At 37.4% G+C, this 25042-nt stretch overlaps 2 protein-coding genes across 2 annotated transcripts in view; one reads left to right on the forward strand and one right to left on the reverse strand.

Moving 5' to 3' along the window:
* The window catches only part of LOC131675902 (NIF3-like protein 1), a 41737-nt gene that overhangs the window by 5986 nt on the left and 10709 nt on the right, over positions 1-25042 (forward strand). The gene's annotated exons all lie outside the window — the stretch shown is intronic.
* Positions 9968-10999, reverse strand: LOC131675946 (uncharacterized). The gene is made up of 3 exons (XM_058955072.1): positions 10872-10999; positions 10668-10798; positions 9968-10599 (listed from the first exon to the last, which is right to left on the reverse strand). Exons 1-3 carry the CDS (start codon positions 10936-10938, stop codon positions 10429-10431), a joined length of 369 nt encoding a protein of 122 aa, XP_058811055.1. The 5' UTR covers positions 10939-10999; the 3' UTR covers positions 9968-10428.

A 25042-nucleotide genomic window follows, 5' to 3' on the forward strand; every position in this document is an offset into this window, starting at 1 on the left:
GTGAAGGTAATAAACATAAACATAAACATAAGTCCCTGGGCTTCGGTGATGAGCCTGATGGGCGCGTACTCTTGCTTGGTCGATAAGTGTTGGAGATCCGAGCGAGTGCTGGTTCATTGATCTCTGAATCTCATGACTAATAGTCATTCGATCGAGTGTTTTGGCGGACGGCTGCTGATATGAATGTTTCTACTTTCAAATGGTGGAACATACTGGTTCGGTTGTTCGAGGACTCATTTGATCTTGAGCATAGTGATCGGGTCATTCGATTCGGATCAATGGACTGTCATCTATAAGAGATGATCAGACTAAAGGTAGGTGTTTTTATCTCTTTAATCGCTCTGTTGCTCTGGCTCGTGAAGATGGCGAGTAATACTCGTCTATAACGAATCGGATTCGCCGTTTTCAAAAACAGAGATGACAATCTCGTATGGATGGAACCTACTCTTAAACATACTGTTCAGCCACTAGTTAACGCTCAACTAGATCAGCTTGATAAACTGAAACACGTAGTTTTTGAAGAAATCCAATCCACGTGAACCACATTACCAAACACCTAAAAGTAGTTTAGATGCATTTAATATCTATTTCTTCAGCTTGTCTTCACATCTCGCCCTGAGCAGAAGCGTTTTTCCTTGTAAGCTCCGTGAGTGCTAGTCCTGCTTGTCTTTGCTCCGCGTTGTTTTATGAATTGTTTACCTTTTTTTTAATGTTTAAGTGTTGTGAGGTGTACAAAGGTCTTCAGTGGTAGGCATCTATAAATGTTTGCTTCAATTCAAACATAATTGAGTGGCAAAATTATGGAAAGTTCGAAGGCATAGGTTTGGTGTTTGTTGCCGGTAATCATAGAAAAATCTAACAAAGTGTGTGTAAGTGAACGTCGCATATCGTAGGAAGTGACAAATGAAAATTGAATAGACGAATTTGAAAAGATAAGCTGGTTGAGATGAGACGGTGGAATCGACCTGATTAACCTGGAGTACCAGAAATAAAGGGAGTATTTTTCATTATATTCCATTTTTCTGTTAGACAACTTGCCACCCGCAGAAGTTATTCGCACGTGAAATATTTGGTACTGGCTGTGTGTCGTGGATGCTATATGTGTGTGTAAAGGAGCAGGACAGCATGTCAAGAGCGTTGGGTGCAGTTTTATTATTTTTTAAATAATTTTTGCCAGCAATTTTCAGAATGTGCATAGTTTCTCTAGCTGGAAGCCGAGCATAGTAGGCTCTGACGTAGTTTTTTATTGATGTGCACCGGAGTGGTTCCCTACACTGGATTTTCACATTCGAACAGTAGCGTAATAAACTATCACGGTACGGCTGTCGAGATGGGCATAAGTTCTGAGCTTTTGCGCATACACTAATAGAAACACATAGGCATGTTCGCCAGAAAGCATTCGCATGCATCTATTCGTAACACCAGTTTTCTTTTTCACTCCAAGCATCATAATAGTTTCCATCAATGTATGCGAGCACAGATGGCAGAGTCGAGCTTTATTTGGCTATATTAGTGATACCTGACGTTTGCAATAAATCGATTATCCGTTAATCGAGTGGTTTTTGGGAGTTTGATTGGTTGATTCGATTAATCGGCCAGGATAATAGATTAAGGCTGTGAACCATTTGGCGAATTTTTTTGACCTTTGGTTGGAATTTGACAGTTCGAAAGTTATTTTCTCTTGAATGGGAAAATTTAACCGAGAGAGCGAACCATTTCAAAGGTTGACATATGAATAGTTATTTAGAATTGACAGCTGCGATAACCACAAGATGGTAGAGGTGTGAACATTTGTCGATATTTTGAAAATTAGTTTTTTTCTTATTACATTAAGTATGACAGTCATAGCCTCGAAAAGTAAACATCCACATCATGAAATAACCCGAACAAATCTTAACACAGCACGTTATCGTTTCCATCTTTATCCCTTAATTTTGTATTGAAAAATATTGACAACCTCAATTAGGTATAGAAAATGTTTTCACTTTTTTATTCTGCATCATGGGCAAAATTTTAACCATCGAGCTGTCAAATTTAACTATCTCTCTGTCAATTTTAACCATGCTCCAGAGTAGGGTTATTTTGCAAATAACTTTCGAAGTGTCAGATTTTGACTAGAAGTTGGAAATTTCACCAAATGGTTCACAGCCTAAGATTAGTAATCGACTGGGTAGTAAATCTTAGCTTGTCAACCAGAAAAAGGCCGTCTAATTTGAAATATTGAGTCGCTTGCATATTTTGTTCTGCGGCTTTCATTTTTAGCGTGAATTATGTTGTCGATTAATTGATATCAGCTAGTCGATTCAATCGATTATATCGCAAGCTTCTAATCGATTGTAAATTTTTCGATTATTTTCGTTAATCGAGCAAAAATACATCACTAGTTATGTACCGTTTTCTTTAACTCGATGGTTGTAGGGAGGTCAACCGTTATAGTTGTATGAAGTTAAACATAACATTGACTTATTTTGAGTTGCAAATGATAGAGGTTGCGTAGGATGCTGAGTATCTTGATCAGCGAGTTATGTTATGTTTTTTCTCACATAGGAGGTACATGTGAGCTGCGTTTCAATGATCAGGAAATACGTAAAATATCGAAATAAAAAGTATTTAATTGCGTGATTCAAAGAGATGGGGTACTATGCGTGTGGTGTGAACTATGATCATCTGTTAAAATCGCATGTAGGATAAATACGATGAATTAGAATAAGTAATATTCTATTGGTTCGTTTTTAGTTACGGTTCATGCTCAATTTTGATTTAGTATGCTATTATATCACAAGATAACGAACATAACATTTCATTTCAGAAGTGCATTCTCACATATGAGTACACGAACAGTTTACTACGAGTATGCTGCATCTAGTAGGGGAGCCTTCGATAGATATTATATTCTTCACATCCATGCTGTATTTATTTATTGCACTGTATTCACTGTCCTTAATTATATTCATTATATTTACATTTCGCTAAATATGCGCATTATATTTAGCGAATTTGTCATTATTTGTATTATATATGTATATGCATTATTTTTATTGTATAAAAACTGGAATGGTGTTGGGAAGGAGCATCGGGGTATCGGTCAAGTTACAGCTAGGACTGGATGTCGTGGGTCGCCAGCTTTTATTCACTAGATAAGAATACTGAATACTAATCAGCCCGCACATGCCAAAGTGGAAATGGTCGTTTCACCAACTTCGTAACATTCAATACATTTATTATAGTTATGGTATATATTTATTACAACTATCGCATTTAAAATACATGTACATTATTTTAATATATTTTTGAAGGACGTCCGATAGACATACTGTCGGGTATCACTTTTGGGAGGGAGTAACGGGCCCTAATTCACTGAAAACGGATGTTCGCATTTAATGAAAGAGAAAAGTTTTCTCTTTCGTCTACTGCTGAGATCTTCAATTAGAGAGTTATGGTTCGATAGGGATTCTCTCGGGATGAATTTTGGCAGTGTGCTTGTTGGCTCTTTTCGAGAAGCGCGCGAGATTTGTGCCGATATTATTTAAATCTAATATTTACAATTAGGCTTCCGTATATAGTTCATATAGCAGGATGTCAACAATTCATTCGTTTAGCGTATCAAGCTATGCGAATAGATTGAATTAACTCCTATGCATTGATTAACAGATTTTATTCCTTTATATTCATGGTCACATTCGTAATAATTTCACTACTTTTTACTATATATTCATTAAATTCGTGTATCTATGATTTTTAAATAACTTATTTCATTCTTCATATTCATCGTTCTCACCTTACTTGATGTAGCATTTGTTTATAATGATTCAAATATTGGTTATATAGTAAATCACATTTATTACATTTATTGTGGAGTTCTTCACTTTAATTGATACATTCTGTTATATGAAATTCACAAAATTTTACTATATTCATTGTGTCATAATCTTCGTTGTACCCAACAATGTTGGGCCAACATCATCACTATATGTTTTATAATCATTATTATAATAATCTTTATTCAATTGTTGTTTTCATTATTTTAATTGCATTGTATTTATTAAAGGTTTTGTTAATTTTTTTTCTCAACTAGGTATGTACGCAATATTCATTATTTTTCTAGGTATCGACTAATATGTTTACTATGTTATATTATATCATGTACACTAAATTTAATGCACTAAATATACTATATATCATTGAAAAATGGGAGGGGCTGGGAGCATCAGGGTATCATATGAATTGAGGACTGGACGAAGGAACGTGGATAGCCAGCCTAAGTCACTTGAAGAAAACTTGTTTTCTTCAGAAGGTCTGATATGAGTTTGACGCACCCTTCTCAAAACAAACCATCAGGTGGGTAAAGCAGGTATAGCGAATTTTTTTATCTTTTGACTGGAGTATTATTGTTGGAAGGAATTCTTACTTTCCCGCGGGTGTCGCTGCTTATGGACCTGCCTAATTTTTTTTAAATTCCCTTCATTAACAGCAATAATGCGAAGGTTTGACGATAAATTATTTCGGGACTGCCGTAAGTCTACCCGCATACACTGGAAAAACCTTGAGCTGATGGTGGCTTCATATCACATCACATTTAATATCTATTTCTTTGTCCCTCTCGCAGGTTGATGGGATTGACGGTATTGTAAACATCATTAAGCCACAATAGATTCAATAGAGTTATCTAAATATAAGGACCTTCGCTCTTTTTAGTTTCTGCACCAAGTTCTACTACTAGAGGTTAACTAGTTTTCATGGTAATAATCCACCAATCATTATGACTACTCAGGATTTGATTTATATAAGAAGCCCGCTTCAAGATGTTGATTACAATACGCCTCGATCTATTACGTCTCTCATATATTGTCTTGTATATCTTTTTTTCGAGTCCTATACTGCCATTCTACACCCGCCTTCAGCTGGATCAGCAAAGATGGTGATAGTGAACGTCTTAGCACTCACACATTCTCAAACGCGATCTCAAGCGGAAACCTACAAAAATGCCCTCTACAAAAGTCTATCCTTGATCCTAGAAGCCTAGGTCCATACCTTCAGCTGGACCAATTTAGAAAATACGCTCATACCTATTAGAAAACACGTCTCATAGCGACATGACCGGGAACCCTATCGATATAAGGGATCCCACTCTCTGCCAGAATTCTAACCGCGCACCGAAAATTTAATATCAGACTCACGGTTCGCGCGACCATTCAAGAACACACGCAAATACAAAATCACGTCAGCGTACAAACGTTAGAGCCCCTCGCGATTTTCCAAGTAACCTACGCCCACGAACTCGCAAACATGATACCCCGGTGATAAGGTGAACGTCTCCGCACACATGAACTTACCAACGCGATCTCAAGCGTGAATCTACAAACTCCCGCGCTCGCGCCATCATGAATCGGGATCGTCCGGAAGTCTCTATCCTCTGTACCAACAGTCTAGGTCCATGTTAATTAATAAAAAAATAAAATTGAAAAATTAAGAAAAAAAAATAACTCCCATATCCACTAGACAAAACATTCCAAGGCGACATGACCGGGAACTCTAGTGATATGGGGTAACTCACTCCCTGTCAGACTTTGATCCGTACACCGAAAGCTAAATATCAGAATGACGGTCCGCGAATATATGAATGGCCGCAGGGTTTCAAAGTCGAATTTATACACGCGAAGTCACATACACGCGAGCACACGCGATAAACACGTCAACATACGAACGCTTAAGTCCTTCGCGATCATCTACGCACACCTATGCCCGCGATCGCGCAAACTTGATAACACTCCGGTAATTATGTGAACGTTTTAGTACTTACGAAGTTACAAACGCGGTCTCAAACGCGAACCCGCAAACGCGCGCGGTCATGAATCGGTCACGTCCGGAAATCTTTAGCGTTCATTCTAGCAATTTAGGTCCATACATTCAGTTGGCGTACTACAACAGACCGCTCGTAAGTCCACCGGAAGAAAGGCTCCCCGGTTTCCCCAAAAGTTTTTTCGGTGTGCTGTGTTCAAAGAAGTTGTAGTTGAATTCAAAATAAAATAGTTTACTTCTATAGTAAGAGGTGGGAGCTTTGAATGAAAACTAGTCTGGCTGGCTTGTAATCGAATTGTACGGACCAACCACTTCTTTCACAAAATCCGATATTTTTTCTTTATTATACTTTCTACAGAATTAGTTACTATTTCCAATCAGTGCAAAAATCTTATGTTTTCATTGAGTGTACAACAGCACATTTCCACGTTCAAAACATCAGGCAAAATTCTGGCCGAAAATTTTGAAACGGAGCCCCTATATCGAAACGTTCCTGATTTTTGTAAATTGAATCACTACACGAAACTGTCTACAAATCACACAAATGATAACTTTTTATTTTGTGCCATTCTACGTGAAAGCGACGATATTGTACACAAGTGACTCACTTACCATTCAACGCTCTTGGCAAGCCACGTTGCTGATGCTTGTAATAACAAAACTTCAATTCGACGCTTTGTTGATAAATTGATGACTCTGAAAAGGACCTTTTGTTTGGACAGTGTTAGGAATTTACTTGGAGCTGGTGTGTTTGTGCCATCTGAGACGGCGTGCTTGGTCAACTTTTCTGACAGCTGCAAACGGACGGCCTCTTCTTCTTGTATCCTTTGACAATGTTCGGAAACATTAGATCGACGTATATGGTACGACGATACAAACAAACTGATACTGAGCAGCAGCATGCTAAGTTTTTATACCTGATAGCAGCACAATGTAAGCTCGTCCTTTTTTGTGTTGTCCTCAATATGTATTCTTCGTAGTTCCTCCCTCTTCGTTGGTCGATATTCTGGTTGCAGTTGAAAGCTGGAAAATCCATCCAGCGACAATCGGTTTTTATCCTGTTTAGTGCTAATCCATGATGTCGGAAGTAGTGCGCTGGATAGCGCATCATTGTACGAAAACAGCGCACTATTTTCGACGTGATTCCATTGTTTAGAACCAGAGAAAATACGATTGTCGCTGGTTGGATTTTCCAGTTTTCAACTGCAACCAGAATACATAAGCAAATTGTGTTGAACGCGTCGGAGTTCCGTTTACTTAGTAGCTGTAATGGAAGTATTGAAATTGGAAAGAAAATGCTGCCCGTGATAACAAAAAGACGAATCATCCCACGTCTTCAGCAGCTAACGATTCGTAACAACGAAAAGTTGAACAAACTGCTCTCCGGAGTGACCATTGCTCAAGGTGGTGTGTTGCAGAACATCCAATCAATGCTGCTGCCCAAGAAGACCGAGAAGGAAGCATAAATCGAACGCTGAAACTCACCAATGAAATGCATAGTGCTGTAAAAACCGTCCTTTTTAGGACGATCACTTATTTTGATTAAGAACAAAATTGAAATTGTGTTTCCAATACGGAGGTTATCGAACACTCATGGTAAACAGAGTAATGTAATACGGCACCTTAGTAAAATGTTTGAGAATTGAAACTTTGTTTGAATACGCCTAGTAAAAATGGGTTCCACTTCACTCCAGTTTGTTTCAGGCGACCATATTTGCAATTTGCGTACTGAAATAAATCATAATTTAGGGTTTAACCCAAATTGCTCTTCAGGGAGAAACAGCCCATGAAATCGAAAAAGCAAACTTATTCTTCGAAATTATTTTGGTGGCCCTGAAAAGGGTCTTTTTTATAATGATCTAAGTGAGTTGTACGCGTCTGGACAATATAGTCAACATGTTGCTCGTGTGGTAAGCGAGCACCCACTGATACAAAACAAGCTCGGGTGACCTGTATAAATAACATTCCCGTATGTAATGAAACGCTTACATGCTCCTTTTTGACGGCGCGGCCTGAGATATGCTTGAAAATTTCGCATTTTCCTCGCTGTTTTCGAATGATATTTTAAAAATCCTTTTTTGCTTTATTTATAGTAGTCGCACTAATTCCGAAATTTAATACGAAATACGTGCACAAATCTCCGATCAGATGGTGCAAAAATATTGCGATTTCGATCAGATGAACGGAAGAAATTTTCTTTTTTTTAGCGGGCTGATAGGACTGCAGCTTGGAGCTTAGGGGATCTCGGTCCGTCCCGCGAGACAAAATTTGTAAAATCGGACGAATTAGCAACTGTCTGCCAAGTAAACACCGGTCCTCGGGAGGACTAAATTTTGCGCCAGTTTGTCTCGAAGTGTATAACGTTAAGTCCACTATTTTGTCTAGTCCAATGTATCAAGCTCCTAACACCGCGTGTTAAATTGCCAGTGATGCAGTTAAAACTTCGCATTGATTCCGCCTCTGTCTTGTTCCTGATCTCCTCTTGGGTCCCCTAGGTCTGAAGCGGATCAATCGACTATTAACTAATTCAGAGAGCGCTGATAATCGTAATGTCCACGAATACTAATTTCCCTGTAACTATGTATTCTGCCAGTTATTATTCCTGTTCTAGTGTGTATTAATAATCGCTTTGTTTGAAAATCAAAAATAATTTAAGATTTTAATTGTTAGAACTAAGCCACAGAGAACAGATATCCAGTTTCGAACAAACAAGTTTAAAATGTTTGTCATTTGAACGAATGTTTGCTAGACCATTACGACCACCATACTGGCATATCCCATAATTATAACGATCACTTGGATATCAATTTCGTAACACTTACGCACTAAACGGCAGGACAGAACCACCTTTGGTTGTAACTTCTCGATTATCCTTGGATGTGCCTTTTACTCAACTTTTACGCTTGAGATGGATGTCTGTTGTCTGTGCCGAAATTGATGTTGCTTCTCAGTTTTGCACGACCCAGGGGGAACTTGGCCTTGATCCCACTGCTCTGTCATCGATGTTACGTGATATTCGTTATGGAATATTGTTTGTTTAGGGTTAATTCATAAACAATGTCTCGCAGAAAAAGTCTAAAAATTGTTGTTGGTTTTATAAATAAGAACAAAATTGAAATTGTGTTTCCAATACGGAGGTTATCGAACACTCATGGTAAACAGAGTAATGTAATACGGCACCTTAGTAAAATGTTTGAGAATTGAAACCTTGTTTGAATACCCTTTTTCTGGCTTTAAACGTTTGTTCCCATTGTGTAATTACAGTTGACCACGGTGAGTTATTTAATTGGAGCCAGTCTAGAACGCTGATGGCTTGGTGTGGTATTTCAATTACCTTACATTTGGCTTTTTCAGTACCGCTCAGATGCTCATCTTCTTCTTTCTCTTTTGCACTCAAACTGTCTAAGATATTCAATCCTTCTGTAAAGCTTACCTCCAGGATTGCCTTTAAATTTGGAGATAAAGTATGTCGCCTAATAAAACAAGAAGAAAATTTGGAATGCGTTTTAAATGTTGTATTATCAATACATTCTACCTTCGTTTCGTTTGGAAAATGTCCAATGATAACATCCGCATAAATGTTCAACTGCTCGGCGGTGGTTGGTGCTGCCTCGCAATGACATCGGTAAAAACTTTTTACTGGCTTCCGACAATTCCAGATTGTTTCCGATGTTTTTCAGGATTTTAGAGCCAATCACTGTTTCCCGCAAAGTCTTCAAGTGATTTCGAAGTAAAGTACCCAGGTAACCAATAAGCAAGCTGAATGCGCCTTAACGGCTACTTGATAAGCACTTAAGTCGTTTTAAATGCTATTTAAAAGTCGCTTTTGGCAAAATATACGGCTACATTACTGCTGTGCTATGAAAATGCTTTTTTACTACTGTTGTGCATTCAGAATGCTGCTTACTGGCAAGAAGTTTTTAAACAGTTTTTCAAATGCTGATTAACAACAGTTATGCATAACGAATGCCAGCATACTGCAAGAAGCATCCGGAATGCAAATTTTACGCTACTTTACTGCATACACTAATGCTTGTTGGTTACCTGGGTAATAATTAGAATGTTGTGGAAAACACGAAAAAGTTATTATAATTAAATTAAAATAATATTGTTTTGTTCAACGTACCACTTCAGCAGCAAGCGTCGAGTTTTCATCAGCGTTCTCAGCAGTATCGTATGTTCCTCGTTTCGTCTTTGCTGTCTAGAAAAGATTCTGGCTCTTCGCTATGGGCCCTCGCTTTGTTTTCCGGTAGGATCGTTCTGTCAGAGTCGGGATGTGTTCTTGGTTGGGCTTCCGGCGTGTAAATCGTATCGTCTATCGTGGACTCGATGTGAGCAACGTTTTGAGCATCGGTCTGTTCTTCCGTGTTTTGGGTATCATTCAGTTTGTCTTGTAGGTAAAATGCATTAACATTTCCAGCCGGACAAATGGGAAGGAATTCTATTGTAATATTACTAACCTCTTTAACTCTCTTCTGCGAGTTCCGTTCAGAAGAACCAACTATGGTTGCCAGAGCGCTGTTACCGGACTCCAGCGAATTTTTAACAGTGTGGCGACGGCCTTTGACTTCAACCGGACGCGGAATGCGATAAAAGCGAAAATGTTGGCAATTTTAAAATGTAATTAGTTTAAGAAACCACCATTGGGGCCAAGGCCTGCTGGTGAAGGCAATAAACATAAACTATTTCCCCTGGTTCAATTTTGTCTTCCGGTGACTCATGAATATTTTCGTCTTCCGGGTTCTCGTCTGACAACAGATTACTGCTTTTTTCGTAGATAATCATCGCACCGTCCAGATCCTGAAAATATTAAATGAAAGTACAATATGATTACAATTATATTAGAAAAATGGATGAATAATTCTTACATCACGACTCCGCCAGCTTGAAATCCATCCCCAAATCACATCAATATTCCAATCAGGGTCTGACTGCGATAGAGCTTCGTATATTTGATCTTTTATCCATGAATTAAGGGCGGTTGTGTCTACTCCACACTCTGCGAATCAAAATGGAATACTCCACATGTATGACATGCACAATTAAAACGGTAACACTTTTAATCAAAATACCTTCGAATATTTGTAACGCACTAGCCGCAATCGGAAGGTCTGCCAGTAAATCCTCGGCGGACGCCATTTTCCTCTGCTTATGTTGCTATTAAGTTTTATACGTGCTTCTTATAATTTTCTTCACACAAGATGCAACTATGAATTTCATTGCATGAAATGTACACGTCTAACGTATACAGCTTATAACGCGAGTAAATGAAGTTTATGTACATGCTATGAGAAACATACGACAACTATAAAAATATTAGAAATGCGAAAATCAACTAGCTCATAAGATTTAAGTTATGATATTCGTATGTGCAGTATCCTCAGTGTACGTTTACCTTCTGCAGTTGTACATGAGCTTTGTTCTATCTTGATGCGCTTCCTTTGCAGACTGTACTTCCAGTTGTTTGGTTGCATTTGCGGTAGTTTTAAATAGTAGGGTAAACAGGTCTAATACGCCCCCCTTAAGCAAAAACAGCTATATTTCAACGTTGGACACTATAATTTCCGCAGTAACTACTCTAATTTATTGCTAGTTGAAAATTAGTTCCCGTTAAAACATTCTAATACAAGTATGATTACTCATTTTTCAAAGCCGTTCAAATTACAGTTTCTTCTTTTACTCAGGACAAAATGTCCAAAGTTACAGTGTAATATGCCCAACAACAAAAGGATGGTATGCACCCCAGCAATCGGTGAGTATGCCCCACAACAATGGGGTTATATGCCCCAATCGAATTATTGAAATTTTTTCGTACGGAAAAAAGGTCACAATGTATGAAACCTTGATTTACTTTAACAAATAAGTATTACCTTAATTTAAAATACAAAATTACATAAATTACTTTGTGTTGTGCTAATAATAGAGCATACCATCCAGAACTTAGTGCGGCGTTTTGTCCGGTGATGAGCTGTTGTGAAGACATGAATAATTCTACATGTAGGGGAACATGGGGAGACTTGAACAGGTTTTCAACTAAAACTGCATAAATCTCTATAAAAGCCTTCAATCCCTCAGAAGTCGTTGAGATATAATGTGCAAAATTATTATGCGTCTTCATGATTTTTTGCAGAATTTTTAATTTTATTTTTGAAAGGTTACAAAAGTTTTTCTGTGATCGTTTTTTTTGTCAAGTCTCCCCACTGCAGGGAGACTTGACCAAGGCGTGGGGAGACTTGACCAATGCATTTATTTTTATGGATTACCTGTACTGTTTGCATTGCATGTTCACACGTCACGAAATCAGTCCTACTATTGATAACTTTGTCTGCTAATACTAAAATATAAAGACTTATGTTTGAGGTGAAATTTTTTTATGGCGTGATTAACATTAACAGTAGATACCAAAACATAATAAATATCAGGAATTTTGTATCTTTCTTCAGCTAATTGCCACTTGGTCGTCTCCCCATAAAATTTTGGCCAAGTCTCCACAACATTAGTTATTGCGTTCAATGTCGTACAAATTCTAGTAATTACTATTACAATGTTCCAATTTATGTAAAATAATTTCACTGCTTCACAAGGATTAAGATGGTGTATTAGTACCTTAATAGTAATTAGTAGTCGAGTAGATATGTCCATACAAATTTTGATAAAAAATTACATCATTTAATGCAAATTTATTAATCACGTAATATTTTCTGTGACAAAAGCATTTTTCATTCCAAACTTTTAAAATTACCTTAAGGGATCGAAACAAGTATACAAATATTTTTGAAAAATATTTAAGAATCGAATAGAAAACGCCATAACCAAAAATAGAATTTTGCGCATGGTCAAGTCTCCCCATGTTCCCCTACTCATAGTTTCAAGCCATCCTTAAAACCAAGATAGGAACTTCAATATTCTGGTAAGCTTCTCGAAATAGTTCTATCAAATTTGACTCTATGAGAAAATGCGAGTGAGTTATTGCTCATTCAGAAGAGTGAAGGTTATTCTCATCCCACGGTAAATCGGCGTACGCCGCCTCATCACCCGTGCATTATCGGTAGAAATCGTTGTTTTTATCGGTTTCTCCCACCGTTTGATTCTGTAGTTTTACCTACATTTCATTTCTACAAATAGCATAGCATAGCATATACGATTGCACAAATCGTGGGTTGCTGTATAATGATCAGCTAATATTTAACAAGATACACCATACCGTGTCGCAAGAAAAAACATTTGGGATTAACACTTTTTCTTCATGGTGGAAAAGCATCACAGTGTACACCTGGTCACGTCCTTACAATCGTCGAGGAAGGGAAGGAACGTTAGTTTAACATCTGCTTGTGAAAGTGCAGGGAACCCATACTACTTTCATAGATTTTTCAGGAATAGGAGTTTGGGTTAGTAGGACAGGTTATTTATGAGGAGCTTATTCAAAAACATTTCAGTGCAAAATGAATGTAACTTACCTTGTTTAGCCCGTATTTACAGTAAGAACATTATTTGGAGAAAAATATAAACATTGAAAAAATAACAAAAAAAAAATTTCACCTGATCTTAATTAATTGAGGGGCAAGAATTTTCTTCCATCAGTAAAATCGTTGCATCAACTAGTCATTTATAGATGGCGCTACGCGGAACGAGCGGGTGTATTTTTGGCGGCAAGATTCACGCGCATGCATTGCAAAGCTATCAGAATGTGATGAAAAAATCACTACGTATAATCTATTTTCACGATATTTACACCTATTAACACTTAACTGTACAGAAGAAATGACTATGTGAAGGATCGACTTCGATTATCCATAAAACACATTATATACTATAGGGAAACTTTGGAAAATATCGGACGAACAGAAAGACACGCCCGACCGGTTCGGCCACCTACATTTCATTTCTACAAACTTGCACAAAAAAATTCAAAATTAAATTTAATCCATTTACAAATATGCTTCCCCCTAAGAACGATTTTGAAACATTTTTTGGGTTTTCAGTGGGTTTACATTGTCACCGATTTCTTATGTGATGATATGATACATTTCATATATGATACTATATTAATAATACGGTTATGAACAACACAAAATACGCCTTTGAATTCCATAAGGTGATATTATGAAATGTATAAGCGTAAAAATCGAATCAAATTTGTGTAGCTTCGTAAGTTGCGATTTAAAGAAAAATGGGTAGGTAAGTCAGAGACATAATCGAACTGAAGTAGAATACACTTAGGCTGGTTATTCTATTGCTGTAATTTTTACTATCTTTTGCATGGTTGCATTAAATTCAGCTATCAAGTATTTCTGTTATTTGTATATATGCATTACCTACACGTACATCACTTGCGATGCGTTTATGCAAATGAAATTTCGGTCCTACTTCGAAACTTGCAAACGTCCGCCCGAACACATGTGTGGCAAAATTCAACTGCTAGGTTTGTTCCGAAGTTTCCAGTGGGTAATTTTTTTTCAAGTGGATAGTACTACCTTTACTACTCACATTATTGAATATTTCATTCAGGCCTGTGCGCAGAAAATTCTCAAGGGGGGGGGGGGGGGGTTGATTTTTTAACGTTTATTTTAAAAGAAACGTACAGAAACCCTCAAGAAGATTTTTTCAGAGGCCTGGACCTAGTCTTGTGAACCAAACGACTCTGCTCAACAAATTGGGTAAATGTTTATTATCGAGAAGAAGTCATCAAAAGACACCGCTGCATAGTGGTCGGAAACCCCAAAAACGTGAACTTAATTCACTAGAGGCCAAACCATCGAATATATTCACAGGGATACCCTGTGAATTGTACGTAAGAATATTCCCCACAACCTGATAAAAATTAAAATTAGGCATGGCTCACTACGATCAAATCAAAAAATGAACTTTTTATGCTGACGAGGTAGAAAGTTGGTGTCTTCGACAAAGTTTTAGAAATGCTCATAATAAAGAATTTTGTTGAACTAGTTGAACTTGTAGGATTTAATGTTATCGATTTGTAAAGCGTTTTCTATGGCAACACCCTCAAATTTAGTTTTTTTTAATAACTTTTTCCACTGTGACTTTTCGTGCAAACCGTGCTCTAGACAAATATGGAGGCATTAAAACCACATAATATTGTTGAAGACTGTAAGTAAAAATACCCAAGTAAAAACATTACAAAATGAGCTTAAAACCTTCTTACCTTTATTATGCGTAGTCCGGACATTGAAAATAGTGCTAGCTAGTCCATTTTGGTTTGCACCTTTCTCTCTTATACGCAGTTGAAGTTGGTGTTAAAAAATTTAAAATTCTTCAAAACTCTAAAACGAATGAGTATTTTTACAAGAGGTGTGGGCGGCGCCGCCGATTTCAGGTAAAATTTTTATATGCAGCCTTCAACAATATTTTTACTTGCAGTCTTCAACAATAATTTAATTTTTACATGCAGTCTTCAACAATATTATGCGGTGTTAATACCTCAACATTTGTCTGGAACATCGTTTGCACGAAAAGTCACAGCGAAAAAAGCTGTATTAAATAGCTAAATTTAAGGGATTTACCTTAGAAAACGCTTTAAAAATCGATAACATTAACTCCTACAAGCTCAAGTTGTTCAACAAAATTCTTCATTATGAGCATTCCTAAAACTTTGTCGAAGTCATCAACTTTCTACATCGTCAGTAAAAAAAGTTAATTTTTTTATTTCAATCATAGTAAACCATGCCTCAATTTAATTTTTATCAGGTTGTGGGGAATATTCTTACGAACAATTCCTCCAAAGATAGCCTATGAATATATTCAATAATTTGGCCTCTAGTGACGTTTTTGACATTTCCGACCACTGTGCGTTGAATGCTGGCTCGTGGTGGATTCGGATTGGTTTGTAGTAGTCGTTAAGCCAACCGACTAAACTTAAACCTTTTGTATCTCGTAATCCTCATCCATCCGGGGCAACCGTTAAGTACTGCTTTAGTAAGGATTGTGTTCTTGCTTATTTTGTTTTGTGTGAATCTTCATGTTTTTATCCATAGCTACTTTTCCTTACTTGCTGTCTAACCTTCGCGATATATCTCACCAGCTCAGGTCTGCTGCAAATATCGTACTCTGTTGAGACATGAACGGGTCCGCGGGTGTCAGCCATAAGGATTTACATCTGTTTACAACCACCTTCGCCGGGTTTCTTATCCTTCTTGGTGTTAGTCGTTCCTATTTATCTGCTAGCTGGTGCTGAGAACTTCTTGGCGGCATTATCACCCTATACCGATGCCAATTTTCGCGATCCATTTCGCTGCCACTCTCACGGAATAATCATCGGCGGAAAAAAAATTCTAGACAACGATATCCCGATTTTCTCCAACTTCGTGTTTTTCCTCCTTAACTGCCGTTGCTAGCCCTCTGACCGATATCTGCTGTCTACTCACTACTTTTGCTAATATCGAAGCTTGTCGATACGTTAACCGATCCTTCAGAGAAGCCATCCAACTTGACATACATCCCTTTCCAGCCACCCTCGCAAAGTTTCGTCCTTGGTTTCTTCATTGACTTGTTTCTAAAGTGACTTGTTTCTAAATGACATTTTATGTGTCCAAACGTTTTGCAGTATATTTACTTTCCTGAACAGGAAGATAATAAATTTTTAAAAGTAATTCAAAACGATCATGGGGGGGGGGGGGTTGAACCCCCCCCCGTGCGCGCGGGCCTGATTTCATTACACATATGTATAGTGGGATCAAATGCATTCGTCTAGCTGCTTTATTTTAGAAATAACGTATGCGGAATGAAATTTGGACAACGCTTCCAGCATTAAAACAAAAATGCAACCGGTTGCAAGGCATCATACTAAACGTCATACTCTAGGCACACTTATTTTAAACATCCAGTGTTAATTTCGACCCGCTAGGAGATACCATGTGAACGAAATGGCAGCGAACGCCCAATCTGGCACCCAGCTATTATGCCAAAAAAAAGTTTTGGCGCATTGGAGGATTACGACATACTTTTTGTACCAAAGGCTGATAAACCTCCAAATGTACCAAAATTTCGCCCAAATGAGGATTTCTGGAATAATTTGAAGCAGAGAGTATATGCCAATAATTTTCGACCTAAAACAAACAAACGTGATACTCAAAATTAAGAAAGAAATTAAGAATATGCCAACATCAATTTTTTGAATCCTTTGCAAAAAGTTCCTGTAAACTATCATAAAGCTTCTCGAATGGGCTCAATTTTTTTCTACATTAAGTTAATAAGCTGACAAATGTTTTCATACAGAGAGAACATTTAATAAATGGATTTCTACAAAAAAATTGCCTTTTGAATTTTGTCCAAATTTTATTCCGCATACGTTAGGCAATTTTAAAGCATGGCATGCACAAATGAAATAAATTAATGGCCAAATCGGATAACAAATACCATTTGGACTGACTAGAAGTTAAACTCAGTCCACAGTTAAAAGCCAGTAGAAATGCAGGTTTTTCGTAATAACCCTGCAATTGTCATGTATGATAACAACCGATAACAAATGTAGTACCGTTACTTTTAACGGAGTATTTTACTTTTAGAGCAGTGAAATTCGCAAACAAAATAAGTCAAATGAAAATCCCGTTTCACGAGTGCCCCCAGAATCAAACCATCAACAGAAACTTATATCAGTATTCAACAAACCAACATAATCTCCTTCAAATCATCAATCGTAGCCACAATACCGTTTGTTAGAAGAAAACTAATAAACGAGCACTCTCCTTCGCAGTGTACTCTGGAGCGCGCGCCGTGGTGAACTTATTTGAGAAAGCCACACATAATTGAAAGAGCAAGAGAGCGGGGTATTTCTCACACAACTACCCCACTGCCAACGAACACGTTTATTTAGCTCCGAAAGAAAGTTGTTTTTTTCTGTGGTCTGTGATCATTGTAGGGACTTTACTTTTCGACGAATATTAAAAAACAAACTAAGACAATTAAAATATGCAAACTACATTAAGTTAAATAAGAATAGTTCATATCATATTTTTAATCGTAAATAGAGTCATTCCTGTAGAGCACCAATTTTCTTGAAAACTAAACATGGTCATGATTTTTATCACTGGGAAAAATGTATAGATTTTATGATTGAGCTTTAGAATATTCGATAGTAATGATTTTGAGCATCGCAGGAATACATATCAACGAACATCCGCCATTATTACCATTGTTTCATTAAGTTTGAACAATTTAAAAAAGTGGCGAAAATTAATGCAAAATGAAACTCAATTCTAATCTTCGCCCCTTGCGAAATCCCATATAGCATTCTTTTCTTTCTATGGGTTTCTATCTTCGCCCCGTTCCACAGTGATCCAGAGCAAAAAGAAGGCTTTTTTGATTGCGCCAAAACTATGGATTTTAGCTATGTGCTGTCTCTGCCGAAATTTCTTGAAATGAAACTCAAAACAGTTTTTTCACCAAAATTTCTTTTTGAGCGATTTCTAAGGTTTTAGAAAGTTATGTAGACAGTAAAAGACGCTACCCTGCTTGTATCTACAGAGTTATTTGCGTTTTTGAATGAAAAATCTCATATTCTAGGTTCACATCTCTAACTAAAAGTTTTTTTGAAATGCTGGGAAAATCAGAGTGCTACAAGATTGCCCTCTACCTAAACAGTTGCAGTAAAGATAATGAGATTCTGCAATCTACATATTTTCGAATCCCGCGTAGTTGCACTCGATTTCTAAAATATGTTATTAACAATTCAATTAAACTACTTTAATAGTATTTTTAAAACATTTCACAAACGTATTGTTTGGTGTTGTAGAAATATTTAGGGGAATCCGGGGCTATTAGGACCTAACTAAGCAAATCGACCTTTTAGGTGGGTAGACGTGAAATAATTTATTGGTCAAAGGTCTTAATTGTTATTTTGAAACCTCAGCTATTTTTGGAGCAATAAAATTCAATTGCACTGCTTCGATTAAATTTTTTAGATCTCTTGCAATAAATTTTTAAACAATTGAGAAACTCTTTACAAAGATTCATGAGACTCATATGTCAAAATTAATGTTTCGGAATGGCACTTCTACAAATATATACGACAGTCAAAAAGTCTTATGATTTTCTGAGAAATCGAGGGGGTCCCCCACGGTCTTAATAGCCCCGGGTTCCCTTATATATTCAAGATATGCGCATTCTAAAAAGTATATAAAATATCGAGCAAGTTCGAGCGTTCTCTGCAAGGAAGACAAAGCCTATCAAAATACATCCTCTCCATTCATCTTGTTAATAGCTTATAGAGAAACAAGACAAAAATTAATTCGTTTGGAAAGTATTATTAGGGTTATTTTTTTTATTTTTTTTTATTTCAATTATAGAGGTTTTAACCTTAAGGTCATTCGCCTCTTCGGGTTAGAAAAATCTCTTAGGAAAAATTTCTAACCCTATGTGCGAGGTCGGGACTCGAACCCAGGTGCGCTGCGTACAAGGCAATCGATTTACCAATACGCTACGCCCACTCCCCATTAGGGTTATTGAAAACAAGTACAACGGAGTTTCTGTCTGTGATTAATATAAGTGAGTAGGGGAACATGGGGAGATTTGACCAAGCGCAAGATTCTATTTTTGGCTATGACGTCTTCTATTCGGTTCTTAAAGCCGTGTGGTGTCCGGCGGGCTGAAATCTTTTTGCACTATTTCAGCCAAGAATAGAACCTCTGGGGACTGCTCCCATGTCGTAAGAGGCGACTAACAACGTGCTAGGAGTTCCTAGGTCGAGGTATTGCTCCGTACCGAAGACTTAAGGAGTTCCTAGGTCGAGGTATTGCTCCGTACCGAAGACTTAACATGGACGGACCTTAAGGTTTTACATCATAACCATTATCCATTCTGTATTTAGTAAATCACTGATATATAATCAGCTTTTCTGATTCGCTATTCTCGATTGTGTACCAACGTTTTAAGTTTCTTCTGGCGGTTGTATAATAGCCGTAAAGGGCAAAATCTAATTCTACACTAAGTAATAGCATATATTAATATACCGGCTCTTCCACGCCAAGGTTTAACTTCCAGCTTTGGTTTAAAAACCGTTTTTTAACAAAAGTAAACTTTCATGTAGGAAATTTATTGAATTGGCCTTAGATGGAGCTGTTAAATTGCACAAAAAGTTTTTTATGTTGCAAGCGATCTGTAGATGTGTTAAATTAGTTTTTTTTAAATTAAATCTGGAACCGTCTACCGACAAATCTACATTAACGAATATCTCCAAAAGTGACTTCTTAAGGTCTCATGAAGGCCTGACACTAGCTTTATGATACTTTTGCTTTCCTAAACAGTGATAAAAATCTCAACATTCCTGAACTTCACTTTGTCAGAAAATGTAGGGCCATCGGAAGCTAAAAACACCGGCTACCCGGTGTAGTGCACTGTCAGGGGCGAAAGCGACATGGGAGAGGTGCGAGTCGAGATTTTTGATGGCTTGCAAGTCATCTGGTCTGGTGTTGTGTTGGGTGTTCCGCGGGTGAAAGTAGATAAACGTTGTACGAAATTCTTGGATTTATTGATGTCCGATTTTGACAAATTGTTATCTGCTGGTCGAGTGATTTTCGAGAGCCCGATTGGTGTATTCGATTAGTAGACCGTAACAACCGATTACTGCGTACAGGTATGAGTGGCTTGGTGTTTTTGGAGAGTCTTCCCGTTTTGTTCCGCGATTTTCAAACTTGGATGGTGGCCTCTTTGTGGTATTTTGAGGTGCTTAACGGATATTAGTTGGTTGAGTTGGATATTCGGAAAACTGACAGCCGATTATTGATTTTTTTATTGTTATAATGATTAATCGATTATCTGCGTGAATCGTGTAAAAATCCATTACTACATATATTACCTATGTATTTTCTTGTTAACGGTTTTCTGCGGATATGATTTTCTATAGACTCTTTGCGCCCGGTCTTGCGAAGTGTCGGGGATTACGTCCAGAAGGACTGTCAAAACGTTTTTTTTCCTTTTTGGTTGCGTTTTTTACGATTCGCGGGTCTGTATAAAGAGTCCAAAATTTTGTAAGTCGATGGGATGTAGTTTGCTTCCATTGAGAGTAACGTTGGGAATATTGGATTGAGAAGGGATTCTCTGCATCGGTCTATATCAGCGGTTTTGAAGCATTTTCGTGCCTCGGGCCCCTTAGAAATCACCCTGCGATGTTGTGGACCCCCACGGTTAAACATTGCTGTCAATATATAATTTTCAGTCTGTTGGGAAGCAATACTTGATTTGTTATATCCACTCGGAGGAGATATTTTGCTTCGCGGACCCCCAGTGGCGACTTCTCGGCCCCCTTTCAAGGTACCTTTCAATACTTAAAATTAGGGTTTTCATTTGGGATGAACCATGAAAAATAAAAACAAACATTACCATACCCCAGCGCGAATTCATCGTGAGATAGCATAACATCGCGCGTGAATAATAGTTACAAAAGCCGGCTTGTTCCTCATGACTGTATAAAGAAAGTATATATGCTTATATCGCGATTTAACCTCGATAATTATACTAAGATAGTAAGATAGTAATATTCAGTCAAGTAACAACTTTTCCATTACGACGGGTATCTCCGGAGAGTTAAGACAATCGTATCATATTCTATGTTATTGTTCTAAGATTTTCGATCTTCGTCGGAGTAAAGAAACTTGAAAGTTCCCTTGTCTTATAAAAATATTTGTTCAATCAAAGAAAAGCAATACTCCCGATGGCCGGCTGTCCGGAGTTTAAGTTGCATATCTTTAAGCCTAGAATTCCTAAATTAATACAACAAACGATAAATCTTCTTGAAATTCTCGGCAGCCGGCTGCCCAGAGCAATTATTAACTTATAACGCTTCTGAGAGTCGCATAGATTGTATCACATACCAAGGTGAATCCAGATTTATGTAACTATGTATCCCATCCCACTAACAAAACCTCCTTTCCGTGGTAACCGTGGAGATGCAGAGGTATACACGGTCTCCATAACAACGGTTATCACACTAACATTTTCTTCCTTCCCCGATGACTGTAAGGACGTGGCCGGCGCCGTTATTGACACTTCAAAATTTGAAACTCTCGAAACGTGCACACTGAGGATGGGAAGCTCCAGGCTCCATTCGTTGGTTCTTTGTGCAATTTCGCTTGTTCTGGTCAATCACGGAGTAGCAACTACGAATTGTACGGTCATCATGCTCATGCTCATGCTCATGACGTCTTCTATTCGGTTCTTAATTTTTTTTCATAAATATTTTTGTACTTGTTTCGATCCCTTAAGATAATTTTTAAAGATTGGAATGAAAAATCCTTTCTTTATAGAAAATATTCCGTAATTAATAAATTTGCATTAAATCATATATTTTTTATCAAACTTTGTATGGACATATCTACTCGACTACAAATTACTATTAAAGTACTCAGATATCATCTTATTCCTTATGAAGTAGTGAAATGATTTTGAACATTGTAATAGTTATTACTAAAACTTGAACGGCATTAGACGCAATAACCAATGTTGGGGAGACTTGACCAAGGTTTTATGGGGAGACTTGACCAAGTGGTGATAAGATGAAGAAAAATACAAAATTCCTGATATTTACTATGCTTTGGTATCTACTGTTAATGTTTATCACGCCACAAAAAATCCCACCTCAAACATCAGTCTATATATTTTAGTATTAGTAAACAAAGTTAGCAGTAATATGACTGATTTCGTGACGTGTGAACATTCAATGTATGCAGTACAGTTAATCCTTAAAAAGAATGCATTTAAAAAAACGGAAATTTATGAAGCGTAACCCTTCTATATTTTTTACTGCTACCTAATGATCTCGACAATATGAAAAAAAAAATAATTATAGTATGCTTTATGTCATTATTTTTTGGTATGATTTTTAAAAAAATTACCCCGCAGTGGGGAGATTTTACAAAAAAAAAACTCACAGAAAAATCTTTGAAAAATTAAATTAAAAATTTTGCAAAAAATCATGAACCCGCACAATAACTTTGCACATTATATCTCAACGACTTTTGTGGGATTGAAGGCTTTTTTAGAGATTTATGTAGATTTAGCTGAAAACCTAGTGAAATGCTTTTGTTACTTCTATAGCGGTAAGCTTGAAATTAGTTGGTACCGCCACACGGCACTATCTTCAATTTTAGGCCTGAATTTAGTCCGGCCTAAGACGTTAGGGACCATTCATAAATTACGTAACGCTTTTAGGGGGGGGGGGGAGGGGGTACGACAAGTTGTGACAAGTTGTGACATAGGGGGGAGGGGGTGTTAACTAGATCGTTACGTAACATGTTTTCATCGAAGAAAAAATTTTTTTTTCTTGGAATTTGTTACGTAACAGGGGAGGGGGGGATGTAAAAATTTGTGACACTTTGTTACATAGGGGGAGGGGGGTTTCAATTTTGGGCAATTTTTGCGTTACGTAATTTATGAATGGTCCCTTACCCAGTGAGCAAATTTTCTGGCAGAGACCGCTCTGCTAGATTTCTGTACGTCTTGGTTTGGCAGCCCTGTCATATTTCTGCGCGTATCCTGTCGGGTTAGTTGAGCTAGGGCGAACTCTGTTTCTCTGGCGTTTTCTGGCAAATTTTGATAGGAACTGAGCTAAACCCTGCCATAACTCGGACATAAATTGTGCAAAGATCCTGGCAATTTTTACCTGGTAGAATTTAGCACGAATCGAGCAAAACATCTGACAAAGATGTGGCAGGAAGCGTGCAGAGATCTTGGCCGTACATTTCTGGCTCGATTGTGGATAAAAGTGAGCAGCATCGGTTGGTTTAACCGCTTCTGTCAGAAACGATTGTTGCATTTGAGCGAATTCGTTGCCAGAATTCTCGCACAAATCGAGCAAAATGCTCGCAGAAACTCTGCCAGCATCAATTTCGCTTTGCTCAACTTTTGCAAACTTTTTGCTTGCCACGCTGACCGGGTAGTACCTGTCATTGCAGAAATGGCTGCATCCTGAAACCAAACGAAAACAGTGTAAAAGGCCGCCATGTTCCTCTTGCATACATCTCAATAATTTGAATCAACTTTTTGACCTTCATTTGCATTATCATGGCCCATGTTGCACACAAACCATATGAGGGCAAGTAAGCAAGTTTTATCCCGTACGAAAAACATGTGTAATCGAATTTTAAATGCATTTTTTTTAATATTCTTTATCGTCCTATATGTAGAAGGTGCTACACGCTCATTTCAAAACGCCACACCGAAGAGTTATATTGCAGGTTAGCAGAAGTCGAATCATTTTGAAACAAACCGTCGAACGACATTTTACAATTGGATTCAGAGATGAAAATTGTTTTCAATTGTTAGTTTACTTATGGCTATCAAAATGAGTGAAGTTTAATTTGCTCACAATTTTTTAGTTATATTAACAAGAGTAAAAGAAAAGAATATATAATCACAGAGAACAGACGTCCAACTTCAGCATTCAACTTGTGTAAAATCTCTAACGGTTTCGAAGGTAGTTTGGATATCTAAACCAGGTGCGCTACTGTCGTCATGTTTTTTTGTGGCTGAGTGCGACAGAATTGACAGCGGTTATTCCTATACCCAGTCAAATTAGTCCGGAACCGATTCGGACTTCCAGCATGAATTCCAGCTCAAATGCGTCAACCGATAGAGTCGGTATCGGTTGTTTTCTTTTAGCTAGATTCCATGCTGAATCCATCCAGGATTTCGAACCGGTTCCGGAATCGATTTGACGGATAGTTGGGATAGGTTGGTGTGGCGGCGCTAGTGTTTTTCGTATATTAATTCAAATGTTTACACACGTTTTTTAAATATTTTTGTTCGATCATGGATGTCTGTTCTCTGTGATATAATCACAATTTGTACAATTTTCTCACAAGAAACACAATAAGCAAGTGGAAGTTTATTTATATTTTTACTGCTTTCGAAGGAGCTCAAAACTAAGAATGAATAAAAAATTGTAAATGATGGCATGGCTTAACACTTTTAAATATGACGGCAAACAAGCTGCTACAAATATTCTCATTTTGATCGTTATTTAAATGTTATCGGAGCTTGCTTATATTGTTTCGTAATTTATACTTTTCTAGCATATCTTGAACGATTTGCATTTCCGCTGAAGTACAAATTTTGGTTTAATTCTTAATGATAGAACAGCAAAAATTTGAATACGGAAAAATCGCCTAAATCGTGTCGGAACTTAAGGGGGGTTGTGTAAAATATTATCGGCAGGTATTTTCGATACAAAGATTGTTTGTCTTTTCAGTCAGGCGCCACATCGAAAACTTGTTTTGCGGTATACACTATAACT

This window comes from Topomyia yanbarensis, chromosome 1 (genome assembly GCF_030247195.1).
Source record: "Topomyia yanbarensis strain Yona2022 chromosome 1, ASM3024719v1, whole genome shotgun sequence".
In the NCBI taxonomy this organism is placed as follows: domain Eukaryota; kingdom Metazoa; phylum Arthropoda; class Insecta; order Diptera; family Culicidae; genus Topomyia; species Topomyia yanbarensis.

Bases quoted from the DNA above. Each gene is read 5' to 3' on its own strand.
- LOC131675946 (XM_058955072.1), bottom strand. From the start codon at position 10,938: ATGGCGTCCGCCGAGGATTTACTGGCAGACCTTCCGATTGCGGCTAGT. The intron at 10,799-10,871 runs GTATTTTGATTA...TTTGATTCGCAG, and splicing joins TGCGTTACAAATATTCGAAG to AGTGTGGAGTAGACACAACC. The intron at 10,600-10,667 runs GTAAGAATTATT...TAATATTTTCAG, and splicing joins CAAGCTGGCGGAGTCGTGAT to GATCTGGACGGTGCGATGAT.